At 38.5% G+C, this 22,841-nt stretch overlaps 1 protein-coding gene across 1 annotated transcript in view; it reads left to right on the forward strand.

The window, feature by feature from the left end:
• Nucleotides 1–11,638, forward strand: part of LOC149254466 (cleavage and polyadenylation specificity factor subunit 3-I-like) — a 124,533-nt gene extending 112,895 nt beyond the window's left edge. The window contains exons 3-5 of the mRNA XM_089460171.1: nucleotides 9,152–9,197; nucleotides 9,320–9,469; nucleotides 9,659–11,638. Of these exons, the coding sequence (XP_089316297.1) occupies nucleotides 9,152–9,197; nucleotides 9,320–9,469; nucleotides 9,659–11,272 (1,810 nt within the window). The 3' untranslated portion in view covers nucleotides 11,273–11,638. The remainder of the gene's footprint in view (nucleotides 1–9,151; nucleotides 9,198–9,319; nucleotides 9,470–9,658) is intronic.
• The last annotated feature ends 11,203 nt before the right edge of the window (nucleotides 11,639–22,841 follow it).

Raw genomic sequence — 22,841 nt, forward strand, 5'->3', positions numbered from 1 at the left:
AGCATTGTTTCAGATCTTGTGGAGAGATAGAGTTGTTAGTCAAGGCCTTGCTATGTGACAACGTTGATTGATATGATGCTAAACAGATGGGTTACCAATTCGACTCTTCTTATGAGAAATTCTTCAGATTGAGAATAACCAAGTACCATTATGAATACCTCCCTAGTTAAGAGGGAGTGTTGAAAAGTGTAACTAGGTTCGGTCTTCATAATGACATGTGTAATTGTGATTTTATGTAATTGTTGTAAAGAAGAAAAATAAAATTATTATTGTAATACTTGTCTCATGGGTGTCATGAGCAAGGAATTTTATTTTTAGAGATGACTCCCATTGTGAGCCTTTAGGATTTGTCATCTAATCATAAAAGTCAATTTGAGCCTATGTCATGTATGAAGGACCCTTCTTGGGCACGCTACATTTTTGTATGAGTCATAAAAAGTATAAGAAGGCCCTCCAAGACCAAGACAAAGTCACCTCCTTCAAGTCGGCTTCAAAAGAATAATATAATCTCTCAAATAGACATGTTGGCTCACAATCATCTCATGTCGGCTTATATACATGGGAAAACAACTATAAATAGGGTAGTTCAGATTCCATTTCAGAGCAGAATTTCAAAGAAGTAATTTGGTCAAGATCTGAAGCTAGGAAGAAGTGTGAAGGTCATCAAGGGAGCCTAATAACCAACAAGGAAGAAGGAAAGGAGCAACGAGGTCTCTAGTGTTGTTTTGGGATTGTTTTTGGGCCAACTTACCTCCACACGTGCGAGATTGCAGACCTATGTATTGCAGAAAGAAGGCCGAGGTATTATAGTCACAGTGAGAGAGGATTTTGGGTGAAAGACAAAGCCGAAGTGTCAAGAAGTCTCCTTCTAGAGCGAAGAAGATATAAGGTCAAAGTTGGTCAAGCTCATGTGCTAAGGGTTTCTGAACTAGAACCAAGGAGTGCAGTACTGAACCAAGGGACTGAAATTCTGAAGAGTAGCCGTGAAGGAGGAAGAAGTAGAGATTTGATCATTGCAGGAAGAATCTCATCAAGGAGGATTTGTGTCTTGGTCTTGGAGTGGAAAATAGGTCAAGGGTCTTGGTCTTGGTATTCGTCAATTGAAGTCTCTATAAGAAGAAGAATTTGTGTGGGTTTTCCTCTCAAGTGGGAGAGGTTTTGGCCTTGGCAAATAACCTACATTTTGTGTCTCTTGTCTCTTTATTGTTTATGCATTGGTAACTGTTTGATGAAAGAAAAACACAATAATAATCTAAAGAGAAGAATCTAATCTAAAAGGTAAAAAGCATTCACAAGCAATCATCTCTCAGAGAAATCATCTAATACTTGATGCCCTAGATTTCTGAACACTTTGGAGGTGATTCAATTCGTTGATGGTCCTTATCCCTTATCATATTGTTACTTGCATTGTGAATGGAATCCTTGAGAGCATCAACATGGCTTTTTGATGTAACAGTGTTTCTAGACTCCTCCCAACTTATGTCCTTGCTTTTGCTGAGGTTGAAGCTTCTCCAACTTTCTTTCGTGGTGACTTAGGGTTTACATCTTCTTTGTATGAAGTCTCACTCATATAACCAAGATCGGTCTTGTCATATGGTGATCTTTGACTACTGAGAATTGCATCCAGGGTTTGAGAGATTTTTATGTTTTTTTTGAGCTTATCTATCTCTTTCCTTAATGAGACAATTTCTTCTTCAAGGTTCTCACAATTTTCTTCCTTTTCTTTTAGCTGACTGTTCATCACTTCTTCACTCCTTTTGCTTCCACTTTTTCATTCTTGATAAGGATGATTTTCTTGGACAACCTTTTGTTCTTCTTCTTGAGGTTATCAATCTCTTCTAGTGCATTGATTAGTTTTGCTTCAAGATCCACCATGCCTTCAACACCTTCCTCTTCTGCTTCTTCCTTTTGCTCCTTTGATTTGTCTATGTTGGATTCTTCATTTGTGTCTAAAAATAGGATCTCCCTTCTGTCATTATCGAATATTCTTCTTCTTCAGAAAAATTATTATCCTCTTTGGAGTAAAGATTCTTCTTTTTCCAAGATTTTCCTTTGAAGATCGTTTTTCTGGGTTCTTCCTCATCCTCACTATCTTCCCTGAAAGAGCATTTAGCAGCAAAATGTCCTATATTACCACAATTAAAACAAATGAGAGGTAACTTACCTTTGAATCTGGATCTTTTCTTTAGTTATATGACTAGTTGAGCCATGTCTATATCAGATTCATCACTGAAGCAGTCACTAGTGTTACATTTTCTAGATTTCTTAGATGCTTTAAATGCTGCTTCCTTATGTGATAAATTTCCCGTCTTCATTTCATATGCAGTGAGAATTCCATGAAGCTCGTCCATTTTTAGATTCTCCAAGTCCTTTATTTCTTCTATGGTTGAGACTTTGACATCAAAATGCAGAGGGAGAGACTTCAATTTTTTTTGAACAACTATTGTTTCTTCAATTGTTTCACCAAGTCCTTTGCGATAATTAACTACTTCATCTATTGGAAGAAAATAAGCAGCAATATTTTCTTCATCATTCATTGTCAGGTTTTTAAATGGTCTTCGAAAGGTATGAAGTTTTACCTTCATTACTTTGTCATCTCCTTCATAGTTGCTTAGAAGCTTGTCCCACATCTCTTTAGTTGATGCGCACTGCATAACTTAAACAAATTCCGAATCTTACAATCCATTTAAAATGGAGTTCATAGTTTTTGCATTGGAGACATAAGCCTTTTTCCCATCTTGATCAACTGGAGGAGAAGATGGAACCTTATATCCATCTAAAATAGACTGCCAAACTTCAACACCAAGAGACATCAAGTGGGTTTTCATTCTTATCTTCCAAAAGGAAAAATTTGTTCCATCAAACAAAGGAATTTTGATTAAGCATTCTTGACTGGCCATGGCCCCTGTAAGATCTTCCAGTTGTTAGACTATTCTTGAAGAAGTTTGCTCTAATACCAATTGTTGGAAATACATAGTGATACTGGGGGGGGGGGTGAATCAATATAAGTTAAATTTAAATTCTTTTCAAATAAAATCTCATCACATAATCAATCATCAACACAATGCATAAACACAAAGAAAAATCCAAACTTGAAGAAGAAATACTTGAATCAAGCAATCTTCAATTTATTACAACCACTTGTGAGGACACCAATCCTCTACAAGCACCAACTTACAAAAAAATTGTAGGCTCGATCCTATCAAGAAGATGAGGACACCGATCCTTAGTAAGCACCAACTTATCACCGCTTACTGTTCGAAAAACAATATTTAGGCTTAGAAACTGTTCAAAAGAAGGTCTGCCCTCTTGGCAGTTGACACACAAACCAGTCTAGATCTCAGCCTCTAAATCGAGCTCGAACTCCAGCAAAACTCGGTCCAACAGAACAAAATTCGGCTTTCAACAAGACTCGGCCTCCTCAACATAACTCAACCTCAACAAAAAGTGGCCTCAAATAGGGCTCAGCCTCCAACAGGGCAAAATTTGGCCTCCTTCAAACCAGAACCAAAAAGACTGAAAAACCTTCCCAAAAAGTGTGCGACCCTTCTACAACTCTGGTAGGGTAGCAAATACTCCACAAAAGACTTCTCCAACTTGACTTCACTTCACTTCTTAATGGACCACGTTTCACAGTTTTCAGATTGGATCCACCTGTGCTCTGAATCAATACAAAGAAACTAAACTACAAACGACAATCTCTGCTCAATTTGATCTTCAAACCCTAGCGTCTAAAATCCGCTGTCATGCACAATTCTGTACTTCAACTTCAGTCTTCTGCTTCTGAAACCCTAGCTATGACCAATACTGCTTGTTGTAAAGATATATATGTCAATAATTTTAGCAGAAGTATGTCCAATCAATTAATACAATGACCTGCACTGTCTCTGTTCTGACATCACAATCTTGTAACACTGGCACTACTGATACTGCTAACTTGTGTCCATGAGCATAATCCTAGGTGCCACCAATCTGTCCTGTGCCCAGCCTTACACTGTCTCAACTGTTGCAACAAAATCATGCAATCCCTCTCCGCTGTCGTAAACCCTGTAACATCTTAGTACTTTTTCCGATTCTTTGTTTGAAACAATAATGCTATATTAAACCATATAGTAGGTTAAGCATTCTACAGACTGCCACTTTTTGGCACTGTTCTACAAATTGCTCAAATGATGATGTCTATGCTACAAGATACCCACCAACAAGAAGTTGACTATTCGACATAATGAAACCGTAAATAAAATAAAAGTTAAATGACTTAATGGCACTTGGGGCCCCACTAGCCAATACATGCCACAAACAAACTTCGTTGTCCAGTGATTCTTATGTCATGAAATTATATTCGTCCAAACTTTAATATGTTTGAACACTTTCTAATCTCCACGTGCTTTCTCAAGTAACCAAAACCCGTCAATCCATCCATGTCGATTATATCCACGGGACAATTTATTTGGCAATAGAGGCTTCTTATACGTTGTTCGTTTGTGTGGCTGTGAAAGGTATCAATACATGTTCTCAATTTCGACACTGCACAAGCTAGAATTCTCAGCGCCACACTGCACCACCTCTCAACTCGATTTTAGTTTCTGTGCATAGTCTGATCACCAACGAGAAATGAGAGACAAACGGTGTTTCTGTAGGTTATGTCTATTACCCTGCTATATCAAACTTGTACCGCAAACTGTTCCAATACCAAGTATACGTGACCTGTTGAGGACTATAGTTGTGTCATTGGATTACTGCCCAGAAGTTTGAATCCTCCACTAGAAGAGTCACTATATGATATATCGAAGAATTCAATGAAAACCTTCTTAAATGCCACAAGGCTGAGATATCCCTTTCATCATAGAGCCGAGATGTTCCTTGCATCACAGTGCCAAAATATTTCTCACATCACAGGGTTACATCTTGGAGGGCTTCCACGGGATTGAATTTTTGTTCCTCATAAATCTTCTATATAGAGATTTGAGTCTCTCAGATTTGCAAAACTGGCCCAGACTGCAGGGATAACCTTAAAAATTGGTGTTGAGACACCAAAGAAGTCCCACCAATTGTTACAAATTTTGTCTCAAAGTGAGGGCCATATGCCCTCAGAAAGAAGAGCCAAAAACGTCTTAAGAAATTTGCGAATTAACCTCAGCGAAAACTTAGTCACATAATTTGCTACCCAAAGATTGGTGTTGGATTCATCAATTAGTTCACATGTTTCTTCATTGAGATACGATCTCTTCAGAGCCACGTTCTTCACAAAGGTTTCTTGACCATAGATTATTTTAAAAAGATGTGCCACCTGCAAAAGAAAATAGTACAAAATCCTTTTTAACCTAGAAAAAAATACACCATAAACCCCTGTTGTTCCATGAGTTCAAGAATGAGCAAACTTCATTTCAGAACTTCGACCTATAGATGAGTGAGTAGTACATCTCAATGATGAGGAAGATAAAGTCATTATATAGTTTTGGAGGAGGCATATGAGCCCAACCAACTTAGGGTTTGAAGGGAGTATAACTAAAATTTTAATTTCTAGAGCCCAATATTTAAATTTAATTTTGGTCCCAAATATTGCCTTCAATGTTTTTGGACCATATTAAATTTTATTTTATTCTCATCAAGAATTAACCCCCTTTAATAAAATATCGTAACCAAAAGTATTCAAATTGATTTTTAATGAGAAGCCCTTTTTACTTCTTGAGTTGCCAATCATATATTACCATGCCAACCACTGCTGGGGATTTTAACCACTACTATGGGGTTTGCACTTTGACTGGGCATTTCTTTCAAACCATGAAGATCCACGGGACATGCCACATACTCCCCGAAACAACTCGATGAGGAGAATCCAATGAGGATGATCTCCAAAGCAAACTTAGTGATTTGTTTCTTCAAAAATCCTCAACAAGTGTGGGGTACGTCCTTAGTTTGGGGAACCCAAACCCTAGAGCTAGGGTTTCCAACCATCCTTTAGTGGAGCTTCCAACTTGATGTAATTCAGACAAATATTAGGAGCGTTCATTAATAGTTTGACATCAATGATATGTGTTTAGTCAAAGTCAAACTCTAGGGTTGACATCAATGACAACACCATTCAACATCTCAGAGGTAATCCTTCACGAAAATCAAAAGTCAATGCAAAATATGCAGAAGGAAGTTGACAAGATTATCACAGACAAAAACGAAGAAGTTACTTGCCTCAAGGATCATAGCGAGAAATTAGTAACGCAAATTAAGAAACTTAAAGATGATAAAAAGTCATTGAAAAGTAAATTAGAAGAACTTATCACGAAAGAAGCGTCAAAGTCTTCAGATGTAATAATCCAAGTTGAAGAAAAAGGAATGAATACTGATCCAATCAATACCACAACGCAAGAAGATAACAATCCTAGATAAAGTAAAAACACTTTTAGAAGTTGCAGTTCAAATGACGAAAATTTCAAATGAAAACCTTGTGTTTAACCAAGTGACGCGACTTCAGTATGTGAAGTAAATGAGATACTTCAAGTAAATCAAGAAATCGACACAAACAAGTTAAGGGGAAATCAGATCACAAGAAATCCTTATCTACACCCGAATCACAAGAACAAACATCTCAATCAGTCTGTATCGTTTAGAATAGAAACAAGCTTATGTTCTGAAGAATAATGATGTCAGTGGAATCCAGTCCAACGATAACAATTTATTCCAACTATCACGTAATTGCGAAGTTCCACAGAAGATTGATTTAGGATGGTCAAATCCTTTCTTAGTTCGACAATTTTATTTATCACTTAGAGGATCTTATCATCTTGTATCATCTAAGATGACAATTCGAAGAACTCTGAAAGATACGAATAGATTACAACACAAAAGAAGTAGATGACATGTCTTATTAAAAATAAGCTTTGAGGACAAAGCTTTTTGAAGAGGAAGGCAATATTATGAATAAAAAATATAGAAATTATAAAAATTATATAAATAACAATAATTGTAAATAATGATTAAATTTAACAATAATTAATTTCAGGGCATGTTATTGAAGAGGCATGTCACTAGGGATGTGACTGTTCATAAAGTGGCACCTGCCTAGGTATATAAGTAGGGTCTCATTTGTAAAACATATCATCACATCTCTTATCGATTCTCTTTACACTATTCAATATATATATATATATATATATATTCTTATCCTCATTGGATGTTTTCGTATTCCAAGTGTTCTGAGGATTATTGCTGCATATACGAGCTCTGTTCATTACAATGGTATTAGAGCATAACCAAACTTTATTTGTTACAAAGAGAAGCATTTACATCATTTCAAGTTAGCTTTTTGAAGTTCTTAGGAAGGAGAGGTTGTTTATAAATTTGGAGAAAAGTGAATTTTGTGATGATAGATTGGTATTTTTTAGATATATAATCTTTGTTGAAGTTCTGAGTATGGATGAGAATAAGTTGAGGTTCTTCTTCAAGGTTCTCACAATTTTCTTCCTTTTCTTTTTGCTGACTGTTCATCGCTTCTTCCACTCCTTTTGCTTCCTCTTTTTCATTCTTGATAAGGATGATTTTCTTGGACAACCTTTTGTGTTTCTTCTTGAGGTTATCAATCTCTTCTAGTGCATTGATTAGTTTTGCTTCAAGATCGACCATGCCTTCAACACCTTCTTTTTCTGCTTCTTCCTTTTGCTCCTTTGATTTGTCTATGTTGGATTCTTCATTTGTGTCTAAAAATAGGATCTCCCTTCTGTCATTATCGAAATCATATTCTTCTTCTTCAGAAATATTATTATCCTCTTTGGAGTAAAGATTCTTCTTTTTCCAATATTTTCCTTTGAAGATCATTTTTCTGGGTTCTTCCTCATCCTCACTATCTTCTCTGAAAGAGCATTTAGCAGCAAAATGTCCTATATTACCACAATTAAAACAAATGAGAGGTAACTTACCTTCGAATCTGGATCTTTTCTTTAGTTATATGACTAGTTGAGCCATGTCTATATCAGATTCATCACTGAAGCAGTCACTAGTGTTGCATTTTCTAGATTTCTTAGATGCTTTAAATGCTGCTTCCTTATGTGATAAGTTTCCCGTCTTCATTTCATATGCAGTGAGAATTCCATGAAGCTCGTCCATTTTTAGATTCTCCAAGTCCTTTATTTCTTCTATGGTTGAGACTTTGACATCAAAATGCAGAGGGAGAGACTTCAATTTTTGTTGAACAACTATTATTTCTTCAATTGTTTCACCAAGTCCTTTGCAATAATTAACTACATCTATTCGAAGAAAATAAGCAGCAATATTTTCTTCATCATTCATTGTCAGGTTTTTAAATGGTCTTCGAAAGGTATGAACTTTATTTGAAGAGGATGTGATGATCTCTTGAGGGGAGGGAAAAAGAGATGGTTATATGGAAGAATTTGGTTAATCTAAGTGTTTTTGGATGTTCAAACTTCATTCCTCTTTGAGTTTTGATTTGATTTTGTGTTATGAGTTGAATTTTCCTGGTGGTAGTTTTATTTTATGCACATAAATATAAATTTATGTTGGTTTATGATAGCATAGATCTTCAGGGATTCATAGTGCTGCATCATATTCTCTCAAAATGAACAAGAGAAGTACAATAATCATTGCCAATTTGCTCTAACTTATTGCTTTATGGAAACTGCCTTTCCATCCCTTTAAAATTATGTTTTCCCAACATTAGAGAGATGCTTCTAAACACTGGGTCGCAGAGAGACATAAAAGGGGCTTGTAATCACTAATCTCAGATCTGTAATGGATAACAAAACATTGTTGAGAGTGTACATCCCAAGCCATTTAGAGTACATGGGTGCTTAATAAACATGGACTTACATTTGAGCCCTGAGCTGTGCCAGCTCAAGCTAAAATAGAAAATCCTGTTTAATTTGCTTATGGAGTTTGCTGCAAAATACACAACCATATTGCCTTGATAGATTACATCCATGCCCTTCCATTTTAGAAAGTAAAGTGGGCAAATACCTGTGCTAAGATTTTAACCTGCAATTGTATTCTAAATACCGGATTATGTTGAACTTTGGCCTAACTATATGGATTGGAAGCAGAAGCTTTTTTGTTTTTGTTTATATGGAGATTCTGTGCATCAGAGGAGAATCAAAATGATATTACAAAATCTCTATGACCAATATGAATACTTTTTGTGCAGTTTCCATTTGGACCATGCAGCATCCCTTCCTTATTTCTTGGAGAAGGTGTGGGCTATATACCCTATGTCTTGAATGAATTGCATATTTGGTTGGATTTTTATTCTGTCTACTTCCTAAGATTCCGATACACTTTAAAGTTTAAATACTAATTAATCAGTGCTATGCAGACAACTTTCAAAGGCCGGGTATTTATGACACATGCAACCAAAGCTATTTACAAACTTTTACTTTCTGATTATGTGAAAGTAAGCAAAGTGTCCGTTGAAGATATGCTATTTGATGAACAAGACATTCTTCGATCAATGGATAAGATTGAGGTGCATGTCCTCTTTGCTCTCATCCGCTTTATTAATACGCTAAAGTTCTTGTACTAGGTTTGTACTTAATTTATATATATGCTGCCAGGTGAGTCTCTTGTAAAATATGCTTCTGATGGCAGGTTATACTTGTCAATTGATTTAAGATATTATATTCTAGTTAATCAATCTGTATATGAACTGTTACAGGTGATTGACTTTCATCAGACCTTGGAGGTGAATGGCATCAGATTCTGGTGTTACACAGCAGGACATGTGCTGGGTGCAGCGATGTTCATGGTTGATATTGCGGGGGTGCGTGTATTATATACTGGTGATTATTCCCGGGAAGAAGATCGCCATCTTCGTGCTGCTGAAACTCCTCAGTTCTCTCCTGATGTTTGTATAATTGAGTCAACGTATGGTGTACAACTTCATCAGCCCAGAGCTATCAGAGAGAAAAGATTTACTGATGTTATACACAATGTTGTCTCTCAGGGTGGAAGGGTCCTTATTCCTGCATTTGCATTGGGCCGTGCTCAGGAACTTCTGTTGATTCTTGACGAATATTGGGCATCACATCCAGAGCTCCATAATGTTCCAATCTACTATGCTTCTCCTTTGGCAAAGAGATGCTTGGCTGTTTATCAGACGTACATAAATGCAATGAATGACAGAATTCGCGCACAATTTGAAGGTTCAAATCCATTTGATTTTAAGCACATAATGCCTCTCAAAAGCATAGAGAACTTTGAGGATGATGGGCCTTCAGTAGTAATGGCTAGTCCAGGTGGTTTGCAGAGTGGTTTGTCAAGGCAGCTCTTTGATATTTGGTGTCAGGATAGGAAGAATGCGTGTATAATTCCTGGGTATGTAGTTGAGGGCACACTGGCAAAAACAATTATGAATGAACCAAAGGAGGTGACATTGATGAGTGGGTTGCAGGCTCCTCTGAATATGCAGGTTCACTATATTTCATTTTCAGCTCATGCTGATTTCAGCCAGACAAGTGCTTTTTTAAATGAACTTCGGCCACCAAATATTATTCTGGTGCACGGAGAAGCAAATGAAATGGGACGTCTTAAACAAAAGTTACTGACTCAGTTTGCAGACCAAAATATTAGGGTGTTATCACCAAAGAATTGTCAGACAGTAGAGATGCATTTCAATGCTGAGAAGACAGCAAAGGCAATAGGTAGGTTGGCAGAAAAAACTCCGGAAGTAGGCAGTCGAGTGAGTGGTTTATTGGTAAGAAAAGGTTTCACTTACCAAATAATGGCTCCTGAAGATCTTCATGTATTCACCCAACTCTCAACAGGAACCGTTACACAGCGGTTATCTATTCCATACAAGGGAGCATTCACTGTACTTAGGCACCGCCTTCAGCAATTGTACGAAGGTGTAGAAACTTTAAATGAGGAACTTCCTACTCTTAAAGTTCATGGCAAAGTCTTGGTGAAACAAGAAGGAATGGATTATGTAGTGCTGCAGTGGGTCTCTGATCCCATAACTGACATGGTGTCAGACTCCATTATTGCAATGATGATGAATTTCAATCCAGAGTCTCCAAAGATGAAGACATCCGATGTAGAGTCTACAGAAGGCAAGGCAGTGGATACTTTGAAAATAGTGCAATCTTTGTTAGTTTCGTTGTTTGGAGATGTGAAGGAATTGGATGGAAAATTGATTGTATCTGTGGATGGTGTCGTGGCCAATGTGGACCACACAAGCAATACTGTTGATTGTGAAAATGAAAACTTGAGGGAACGCATAAAAGTTGCACTACGCAGAATGGAAACTGCTATAAAGCCTGTCGGAATGTAATTTTATTTTATTTCCAAGTCCTCAAAAAGGAATAGAAAAGTCTTCTATATTTAAGTTGTCTAGGTGTGTTTGCGTTGTCTTCTACCTAGATATTCATGATCCAGGTTGTGTAACACTTAGCTTTCCTGTGACAAGGAAGGTAGTAATTGTTAACAGTTGCGTGATTTTTCAAGCTAATTACCAGTGCTTAGGGAGGATGAGAACCTGCGAGTAGGAAATTCCACTTCATGGATTTGTTCTTCACAATGATGGATTCTTGCAAAAGACGGGGTGGTACAAATGACAAAACTTTCAAACTGGTCAAACATAGACCGTTTTGTAAAATCTTATTGTTGATTTCTTTTATAAATTCCTTGATTGTTGTCATTGCTTCTATCAGGCCCGCAAACCTGGTGGGTTTTACTTGATAGTCAGTGAGGAAAAAAGGTTCATTTTCTTTTATAAATTTATATCCATCAATGACCAAAAAATCATCAATTGTAGTACCAGAGCATATCTTATACTTTTACACTTCTTGTCTGTGTCTGATGCTTTTGCCTCTTGTATATATATCATTGTTCATTAAAGGTATTGAATTATCTCATGAGTGCATTTTGTATGAAGAGCCTTCATCTGATCTCTAGTGTTGCCCTGCTAATGCCGAGCTCTCAGACCTCCTCAACCAGATGTACAAATTTTAACAGGTGTCTATAGGGTGCCATAGTACGGTACACTAGTAGGAGTAGGGGGGAATGCCTATTAATGACACAATGTTGTTGTTGTGTCCTTGCTTGATGCAAATTTGACTGCAAAGGAAATTTGATACGACTGCGCTTTCCATATCTGTCTTGAGCCCACTCCCTTTAAGGTACAAGTCAACTTTGACATCACCATATTTGACATCTTCTGCTTGTTAGTTGATTGGCAATGCCACATAATTATGATTATCTACATGGCCTGGGTGATGCTTACTAGGAGAGATCCATCTTAACCCAGATTTATTAAACACTTGTAGGTATAACGAAAAACACAGAAGAAAACTCCTTGATGCTGTGGGGTTAAGGTTGATCTATGTTAGCTTTTTTTCTTTACATTATATGTTGGACATTTTATATCCTTCGATGTTAATTTATTGCACCCACCCATAGATTCTATTCTAGGGTGTCGAGTGTATCTCACTTCTCTGTATAATGAATGAGTTAAAAAGTTGAAAAAGGAAGCAATAATGTGGAATTTTTTTGTTCATCATAGCAGAATGTATATGCTAATAAATATTATTAACCTCTAATCTGTGACAAATTCAACATTTCAAAATATAGTACACATGCAATCTCCACCTCTTTTGAACATATTCTAAACACGCTATTGGATTATATGCTCAATCTCAACTTAGAGTTGGCTTAAATAGACTCTAAAATGTCGTTATATGGAATCTCAAGTCGTTGTGTCAATAACAAGCCGGGAAAAACCATCACCAGCCAATATCAAAAGAAGCGTGCAGGATATAGAACCGCTCTGTTTTTAATTGATAAATCTTGTTGGCCGAGTGGAGAAACGATTAAACAAAATACACTTTATTTTCATCTTAGAGAAGCCTCGGGTCACATGTAACATTGTTTCTTTATTTATTTTGTGCTTTATCATGATAAACAAAGCTCCATGGATTTTTTTCATGCTTGTTGACATTCAATATGTTGGCTTTTCTGTTTTCCATTGCATTGTTTAGAATAGCTGCAACTAATATACATATTGACTGTATCTTGATTTTGTGATTAATGATATTAGAGTATTCGAGGGTTGAATAATACTTAGAAATGATTTTCAAACGCAAGTGACCGGTTTTGATTTTGACGAGGTGTTGGAGCAATCACGTAAGTGTTCTCCATTTCAAAAGTTCTCTATTTTACCTTTTACAGTTGGTGTGTTTCATTTTGCATTTTATAGGTTTGGTGGCAGCAAAGTGATCAAGTCCAAAACCTTTTAGATAGTCTCTATTATAAATTCATTTCCTGTCACAAAGCTTACTCTATGACCCTCCAAATTAAGGTCTAATGGTGGTAATTGAATTGGGTCACAATTCAAGGGGCATGCATGTGTTTTGACAGATCATCACTCACAACGTTCGGCGGAGTTTAACATAACCACATAAAAATTCATAGAAAACCTAACTGATATTGGTACAATTTAATGCAGTGATAGAACCAATTTCCTTAAGCTAGGGAATGATTTTGGAGGATGACTTTATTTTCATCTTAGAGAAGCCTAGAATTAAAACAACAATGACATGATTATTAAAATCACCTCAGAAGTATATCTACACAAAATTTGAGAAGAAAAAACCTTGTATGGAATCATACATTTATACGGATCAATATAACGAATTGATAGAAGTCATATGGAGCCATACATATATAGGTATTTTTTCTTTCAAAATTAGTTGTCATTACTTTATTAAAACTTACAAGAAAAACTTGTACAAGTTGCTAAAAACAACAATTGCACGCTTATTAAAATCACATTAGAAACATATTGTAATGGATATGACTTGCAAATATATAAAAGTGCAAAATATACTAGAGAAATAACACCAAAGATAGAGAGATAATGCCAGAAAATGCTTCTTTATTGATCAAATCCCGAGGTAGGGCAACACCATACAATTACTCCTTAAGGAATGAGAATACTCGAGCCATATGATTGACAATACAAAACAATACTCGACATAGCTCAATGGAGAGTCTCTAGTCTCTATATAGGCCTTATACATACAATACCATGGGTAATTACCATGGGTCTCTCAATACCATACATCCAATACAATGGGCTTATCACATTATTCCCTAACTACTTGTGGTCCTTTGCATAATGAGGGTTAACTATTTTATTTATTAACTATGATCCATTTATTATATTATTACGTCACAGTATTCTCTTTGGTACTTGACTTTGTACCCCATATTATCCCCCAAGGTATACTACATTCCACCCATTTTAAGCATATTTCATCCTCGAAACATGAAAAAAACACAAATAATAAGATTTACTCAAAATAGTAATCCACTAGTACCATGCACGTGCATCTAGCCATCCAAGAGAAAGGTGAGCACTTGATCTAGTCAATGACTCGCTCGCTTGAGATGGAAGTTGGTTCTTGTGGTTCTTTTGTGTTGATGTGTTGTGGGTGGATTTTCACACCTCTGTGTGTGTCTTCCATGGGTTGTTGTCCTTGTTGCTAATTCTTTGCCACCTTGCTGGGTGGTGCAGGTGGTGATATGGTGAAGCTTTAGCTGATGGCGTGTCTTTCTTCAATTTCCCACTTTTTTTTTTTAACCGAAACGGATATTTTATTTAAGAGTGGCCTAAGCCATATCAAGTATTACATTTTCTGTTTCTAACAGAATGATTTCTGCTTTTACTAGATCGACTTGCCCTTTTAAGGGATGGCTGCCATGCTCGGTTCTCCTGCATTTATACTTATCATGTTCTTTTCTAGATTGCATCCAATATTTGCCAGACTGTCTGCTTCTGAGTTTAATTCTCTGAGGATATGAAAAATTTGAACTGAAGAGAAGTCCTTCAAGAGTCTGTTCACTCTTATAATCTGTTTGTTCAGAACTGGATCCTTAAGCCCTTTCATTTTTAGAAGAGCTTTTATCAGCAATTCTGAGTCTCCAAACACTAAGATTTCCTTTGGGTTTTCTTTTCTGGCTAGCTGGCCAGCTTTTAGAAGACTAAGAGCTTCAGCCTGGTTGTTGGTTTTGATTCCGAGTCCCCAGCTGAATTCCTCTTTTCTTCCATTTCGTTCCGGGAGAGCCACAACTTCCAGCACACATATTTTGGAGCTGCTATCCACACCTTGTACCAAAGGGATTTGGCTGCGATGCTGTAGGGATACCTATCTTTCCAAGACAAAAACATGTCTGATATCGAACATTGCTCTGGGGGTCTTACATTCAGTCCAGCCAAGAAGCTAGTCCAGGCCTTCTGTGCGTACTCACATTCAATAAAAATATGCGCTGAGGTCTCCAAGGCTTTTTTACAAAACACGCAGCGATGTGGACCAGCTATATTCCTTCTACATAGATTGTCTCCAGTTAGGATTTTGTTATGAAACAAAGTCCAGAAGAAGAAATTGATCTTCGGAATGCTGAAGCTTTCCCAGATCTGCTTCCACACTGCTTCCGGGTGCAAAGAGTCCTTTTTGCTTTGCATCTGTATGTACCCTTGTTTGGCTGTGTATACCCCTGTTGGTCCCCAACCCCATGAATCTTCCTCGTCCTTATGCACTGGAGTAAAGTCTGTGATTTCTTCTATGAAATAATTTAACTGATTTTTTAAGTGCGCTGGTGTGTTGGGCAAAGTCCAGCACTGCCAATTGCCTTCATTATCCCACTCTGCAATGTCCTCGATTTTCCTGACTCCTTTTGATCTCAACCAAACTCTTATATCTGCGATTTCATTCATGTCCGAGAGTGGTGGATGGCCCATGATTCGGTCTCTCCACAGCAATGTTTTTTTGCCATTCCCTGGAATTTTGTACAAATGTGTTCTGAAAAAATCTATCCCTTTACAACAAAGCCTCCAAGCCTGTGTTCCTTTAGGAGAAGACGCTGGATTGAAGGAGATAATCGACCGATTTCTGAGATATTTGAGATTTAAGAGCTGGCTGATTGGGTGTCTGGGCTCAGTTATTAGCTGCCATAGAAGTTTACAACCCAGGGCTAGATTTGCTTGTTGGGGGTCTCTAATTTGAAGTCCTCCCTCAGCAATTGGTCGCTTCACCATTTCCCAATTAACTAAATGGAAACGGCTACTGTTCCCCTTTCCACCATTCCACAAAAAGTTCCGCATTAAACTGGAGATCTGATCTGCGATTTGCCTTGGAGCCAACAGCAAGGAGGCTTGGAAAGTAGGCAGAGCTGAAAGTACAGAGCGGATGAGAGTGAGCTTGCCTCCTGTGGTTAGCCAGACTCCGCCCCATGCTGCTATCTTCTTATTGAACTTGGAGATCACCTCCTCCCACATATTATTACGATTGGACCCCATCGTCAGCGGAAGACCGAGATACTTTATTTTATCCCACTCTGCATAACCTTTGAACCCGAGTCCACTGGCTATCCTTTCAATTGTTTGTTGATCGGTATTCCATCCGTAAACTGCGCTTTTCCGCTGACTAATTAGAGCTCCCGTAACACTACAATACTTTTGGAGGATTGTCTTGAAGGAATTAGCGATTCTCATGGATGCGCCCCCGAGCAGGAGTGAATCATCGGCAAAGAGCGCATGATTCACTGGGGCGACGCCTTGCACGATTCTAATCCCAGGAATGGTGCCCCTTTGTTGCTCATGTGTCAACTTTCTGCTTAGTGAGTCCGCCATCAAAATATAGAGGAAGGGAGACAATGGGCAGCCTTGCCTCAGTCCCCTGGTGGCTGAAAAAAACTCTGTTGGTCTCCCATTGACCATTGGAGCGATCCAGATATTTTCGATGCAGGCTTTGATAAGGTTTATGAATTCCTGTCTGAACCCAAAGGCTGCAAGAACCCTGAGCAAGAAAGAACGATTAACACGATCAAAAGCATTACTCATATCTAGTTTGATAATCATACCTTGTTCTTTTCGTGTGTGGCTGGAATGAAGAGCCTCTTGGATTTGAATGACATTATCTAAGATTTGTCTGCCTTTAACAAATCCTCCTTGGGCTGGAGAGATGAGTTTTTGAAGAAGTGGCTTGATTCTGTTTGCCAGCAGTTTGGCCACGATCTTGTATGATGAATTACACAGAGAAATCGGCCTGTATCTGTCGAAGGATTTTGGATTTGTTTCCTTAGGGGTTAAAGCTAGAAATGTGGATTTTATTCCACCTCCCATTTTTGCTTTCCTCATGACTCCTCTTATCATTCTGAAGAGATCAATTTTGATAATCTCCCAACAAATTCTGTAAAAGTGTATTGTGAAACCGTCGGGGCCTGGGGCTTTATCTGGTTCCATGGACCATACAATACTGGTTATTTCTTCTTCCGTTACTGGGCTCATCAGAGAGACATTATCTTCCTCACTGACTAGATTTGGGATGGTTGTGAGGAACTCTGCTTCATCCTCCTCATTCCCATTTCTTTCTGCTCTAAGAAGGTTTTGGAAATGATTTACAGCTGCTTCTTTGATTTGAGTGAAACCTTTATATATCTGTCCACTAGAGCTGGTAATTTCTGTTATGTGATTGCGTGAGAGTCGGGCCCTGCACTGTCTATGAAAATAAGAGGTATTTCTGTCCCCGGATTTGAGCCACAGACTTCGAGATTTTAAACGCCAATATTCCTCTTCATTTCTGAAAGAACAGTATACCATCCTTTGAGCAGTTTTTTCATTGGCTAAATCTGTGGAAGAGGGTTCTTTCTCCTCCATTTCCAGTTGTATTCCTTCCAAATGAATTACTGCCTCCTTCCTCTGCCTATTGGGAGATTGCATGGATTTCTTTATCCAATCTTTAAGTGCTTTTTTGGTATTTTTCATTTTTTGCTCCCACACATAACTAGGGGAACCGAGAACTTCTATCCTCCATGCTGCTTGAACTGTTTCTAAAAACCCATCTTTGCCTGCCCAAAGAGGGTTGAAACGAAATGGAAGGGGGCCTAAATCCTCTTCCTCTTTTAGACATAAGAGGATAGGTTTATGATCCGATGTTAGCTTTGGAAGAATCTTGGTAAAAACTATTCTGTTGTCCATCATTAAAGAGCTGCTTATAAGAAACCTATCCAATCTGGCTGAGATATGATTTTCACCGGTTCGATTGTTTGACCAGGTATATTTGCCTTTCACTGGTTTGAAGTCTACCAGATCCCACTGCAGAATCAAATTGCCCACTGTATTGATGAAAGGATCTCTAGACAGTATCCCTCCTTTTTTTTCTTTGGGATCTAGAGTTATATTCAAATCTCCACCTATGACTAAATTTGTGGGACTGATTTGCGCTATATATTCTATAAGTGACCTCCAGCACTCTCTCTTTTCTTCATAATGCACAGGAACATACAGGTTAAACAGAGCGAGGGTAAGATTACTTACGGTGTGACGCAGCTCTGTAAAAATCCAATGTTGAGTCTCTAGGAATCGTTCTAGTGAGAAGTCTTTTGTCCATAAAGTGCCTAATCCTCCAGCTGTGCCCCTTGCACTAACAGCCTTTCCTGAATCAAATTTCCATTTCTTAGTACTGGTGTTTAGAAGGGTTTCCCCTTCTACTTTGGTCTCTTGGAGCATAAGGATGTCCGCGGTCTCCATCTTCAATAAGTCTTTGATAGCCTCTGCCTTGTTGGGATTACCCAGACCCCTACAGTTCCAAGAGATCAACTGCATCATTTACCACTTGAAGGGGGTGGCCCTCCTCCTTTGGAGGCCCTAGGCCTGATATTCCTCCCTAGTGTCATTTCGATGGTAGCTTGACTGCCGAGGGTTTTTTGTCTTTCTGACTCCTCTTCTCTAGTTTCCTTGTTTGATCTTCGTCCTGCCCTTTTTGTTGATCTTTCTAGTGTTTCATCATCCGATGATCCCATATTCTCCATTGTTTTCTTCTTTTTTTTGATTATATCTGCGTATGATGGAGATGAAATGTTGCTTGGGAAGGAGATTGGGGTGTTACCTGGTTCTAGAGTTTCGATATTCTCCTGCTGTGGTGGTTCTTCTTCCCCTGCTTCCGGAGGATCCGAAGGAGGCGTGAGGATTTCAAAGGGGTTTTTATCCCCCTCTTTGCCTTTTGCTTCACTGCTTCCAGCGTTTTGGTTGCTTGTGCTTCCCTTTTCTACTGTGTTCTCTGTCCCTTTAGCCTTGTTTTTGTTACTCTGCCTGTTGAATGTTGTCTTCTTTGCCTGTTTCCATTGTTCTTCTTTTTCCTTCTCTGTTGTCTCGTCGCTTCTTTTTTTGCAGTATCTAGCAAAATGCCCATACTCGTGACAAAAACGACACTTGAAGGGCAACTGTTCATAATCAAGCTCTTGTATGTGTGTCCAGTTTGCCACCGATAGCTGAATCGCTTCGGGTAATCCTGTTTCCAAATCGACCTCCACGCAGATCCGGGCACAGGAATACTGGTCCTTCCTTGGGGCTTGGTCAATGTATTTTCCAAGAGCATTTCCGATGGACTGGAGTGAGCTTTGATTCCAGCAATGCAGGGGAATATGCGGGAGGCGCACCCAAACAGGAACCGCCTTGGGCACATCTTGCGCTGGGTCAAAATCTGTAGACCATTTGTTCAGGTATAGTCCTTGGGGCCCCATGAAGTATGGCCCATTTCTGAAAATCAGGCCTCTGTCCTCTGAACTTTCAAACAGGAAAACAAAGAATCCTTTGCCTACAAAATAGATCTTGATTCCTTCATTTACCAGAGGTAGCCAGTTCCTTTTGACCCATTCTTCAACAGCTCTAGGGGATGGCCACAAACCCGTGAACTGGCCGATCAGACCTTTTTCTGCTAGATTCAGTGCAGATCTGCAGATTTCCGCCTCTGGAAGGGCCACCTTGGGAATACTGTCCAGTTTTTTGACAAATTTCTGCTGCGGGCCTGAGGCCTGACGTTTTCCTGATGCATTTACCAGAGCCTTGAAGGCTTCGATCTCTGGAGGGAAGGGGGGAGGGGCCGCAGGGCCGCCTCCGGGCTCCATGAGGGAGGGCGCTTGCAGGGACGCTCAGTAGGGTTGCAGCGCGGCTCGCGGGATCGCTATCACAAACTTTCGCCTTCACCATTAATCAGAGACAAGACATCATTGACATTCAACAAATCATTCAAATAGGAGAAAATTGGCAAAAAACTTCAGCTCCTAGATGGGAAACTGACCCTCAAAAGGTAGTGGGCTTGGCCCGGTTTAGACTAACTACTCGCACGACGAGCTACGACCTTGCTCGGGATGGAACACAAGACCGGTCCGTCATGACGAGGCCGACTTTACCACTACGCCGCCTCCACGACCTTCTTCTTCAATTCCCCACTTGATGGAGCTTGAATGGTATCATTTTCCTTTTGTGGTACTTGCTTTTGTTGTTTGTCTTCCATTAGTACTTCCACCACAGACTCCTCATCTGATGTGTCAGTTCTTGTAGAGTTTTTTGCTTGGACCACCTTGGGCTCTACCTGTTTACTGATGGAAATATCCTGTAATGTAATCTTTTTTTTATACCAGAGCTTCAAGAATTTATTCTGTACATTAATATTGACAGTACCAACGGATTCCATCCAAGGGTATCCTAAAACAACAACCATATCACCCATATCTGAAGCTTACAAATCAGAATGCAACACATACTTATCCATAGAACTCTTCAAATCTTTATAAATTTGAACATCTTCATCATCAACTTGTGTGTTTTCAATATGTTTTGCTGTAACTTGCAATTTTTTAGCTAATTTAACATTGATAAAATTACGTTGGCAACTAGGAGTGATAGATATAATAATTTTCTCTTTCTGAATACATCCCTGAACCTGTAAAATAGAAAGATTGGTAAAAAAAATATTTATGATTCTTAGTGTCCTCTCCAACATGAGACCACTTGTTTAAGAGGACTTTTTCGAAGTCTTCATTACAAAGAGTCGCCATTTGCTTAGAGTTAAGTGAGTTCCACCATATTAGAGTCTCATCTTTGAATGTTAGGCATGTTCCCAATCTCCACACACCAGGGTAGTGTGACTTCACCCATTTTAGGAATTCTTCGATAGTAGGACCATCATATTTTCCTGTAAAAATCATCTTGGTAGAAACTCTAAATAGAGTGAGGGTTTAAAAAAAATTACTTACTTTTGAACGAAAATTTAAAATGGACATAATTTGCTCAATATAGCTCAGAATCCTTATTATAACATGTTTTCAGAAATGGAATGACCATTTTGCATCTTTCAATATAATTGGAATCACGAGCTGGAGTTGGACATTTAGATCTGTGCTGCAACTGTCTGACCGTCACAAAAGTTTATGAAAAAAGAGTTGATTTTAAATCAACAATATCTCCCTCATATGGACTCCGATTGATCCAGATTGGATCATTATATTTTTTTCATCCATCTTGATGCATTTGGGGTGGAAAAAGTGGAGGAATCAACTCACGGGACTATTTTTACCGGGCATAACCTAGTTTGGCAAAATGATGTTTGAAACATTCTGGGAGAGTTTTGAGGCATCAAACAACATTTTTTGGGGGGTAAAACTTTTCCATTTTAGCATAGCACCATTTCATGCTATTCCTACACAGAGATCTTTCCAATGGCACAAGAAGCATGTCAACGAGAGTCCGTATGCAAAAGTTATGCCACTTAGAAGTTGACTTTCATGTTTTCACACCTATAGTTCGAGAAGATGCAGCGTCAGCCCCCATTATTCATGGAAAAGGGGCTAGCCACGCGATTATGATGTAAAAGACTTTAAAATAGTCTATATTGTAACTCTAGTTAAGAGCTGATGTAGTCAAAATTAACCACTAGTAGGCTATTAGGTTGTGTTATAACCACAAACCATTAAGAGGAAGAGGCATTCCATTATTCCGAGAGCATTTTGTTTCATAGCTGAGCAAATATAACCAAGCGAGATAGGAGGTAGAGCACACAGATAGGAATTGTGCACTGTAGTAGGACATGGGTCACAAACATTGCTTCTTTGTACGTGCATCTATATTTCTAGACAGAGAAAGAGAGTGAAACAACCTCACCTTCCAGTTGGGTTTTCTCCTGAAAGAGTTTTCTAGAGAGAATATCTTGTGTCTTATGTGTATGTGAGTTTATTTTGTCGTTCTCTACTCTTCTGCATGATTTCCATTCGCATGCATGCAATAATTATAGTTAAATCTACATATCTTAAACTTTAATAAAACTGTAATAGTGTAGAATCTCAAATTTTTAATATAATATTATCATATATGTTGCGACGAACTGTCCAGTGGAATATCCACGACAATTTACATATCATTTGGTATCAGAGCAGGTTTCTTTGGGTATTTTATGGAGATTGCAGGGATATAGATCAGCGGGGCCAAAAATCGTAAAACCCTAATCAAGACTGATGAATCTGTAAATGAACCTTGTGATCCTGTGGAGATAAGGTTTACGTTGTTGGAACAACAAGACACAAATATCAACCACAATGTAAGCCTCCTCATGGTGTCCTTGAATAACAAGTTGGGGATATTTGGAGAAGATGGGGGTGCGAATGCAGAGGGAAAATCAGAACGAAGATTAGAAAATCAGGGAGAAATGGAGAACCAGTCGAAGAAAGGACCCAAAAAAGATCAACCCAGTTCGAGTGTCGTGAACTAATCATAGTCCCTATTTAAAATGGAAGCAAAAGTCGATATCAAGTCGTACCACGACGAGATCGACGCTTTGAAGCTGAATCACTGGTTGGAGTAACTGGAAGTTTATTTCAGTGTCCATCATATCGATGAAGGGAAAAAGATCTCATTCACGTGGATGAAATTAGAGGGCCATGCATTGACTTGGTCGGAGAGCCACACGAAAACCTTGAGGTTAGAGGGAGAACCTCCGGTGACTAAGTGGGAGGATTTCAAAACCCTCATTAAATCACAGTTTTATCCCATTAGGTATGTGTAGGAC

This window comes from Pinus tabuliformis, chromosome 7, assembly GCF_031772625.1.
Source record: "Pinus tabuliformis cultivar Carrire ecotype Pingquan chromosome 7, CPIR1, whole genome shotgun sequence".
Taxonomy (NCBI): domain Eukaryota; kingdom Viridiplantae; phylum Streptophyta; class Pinopsida; order Pinales; family Pinaceae; genus Pinus; species Pinus tabuliformis.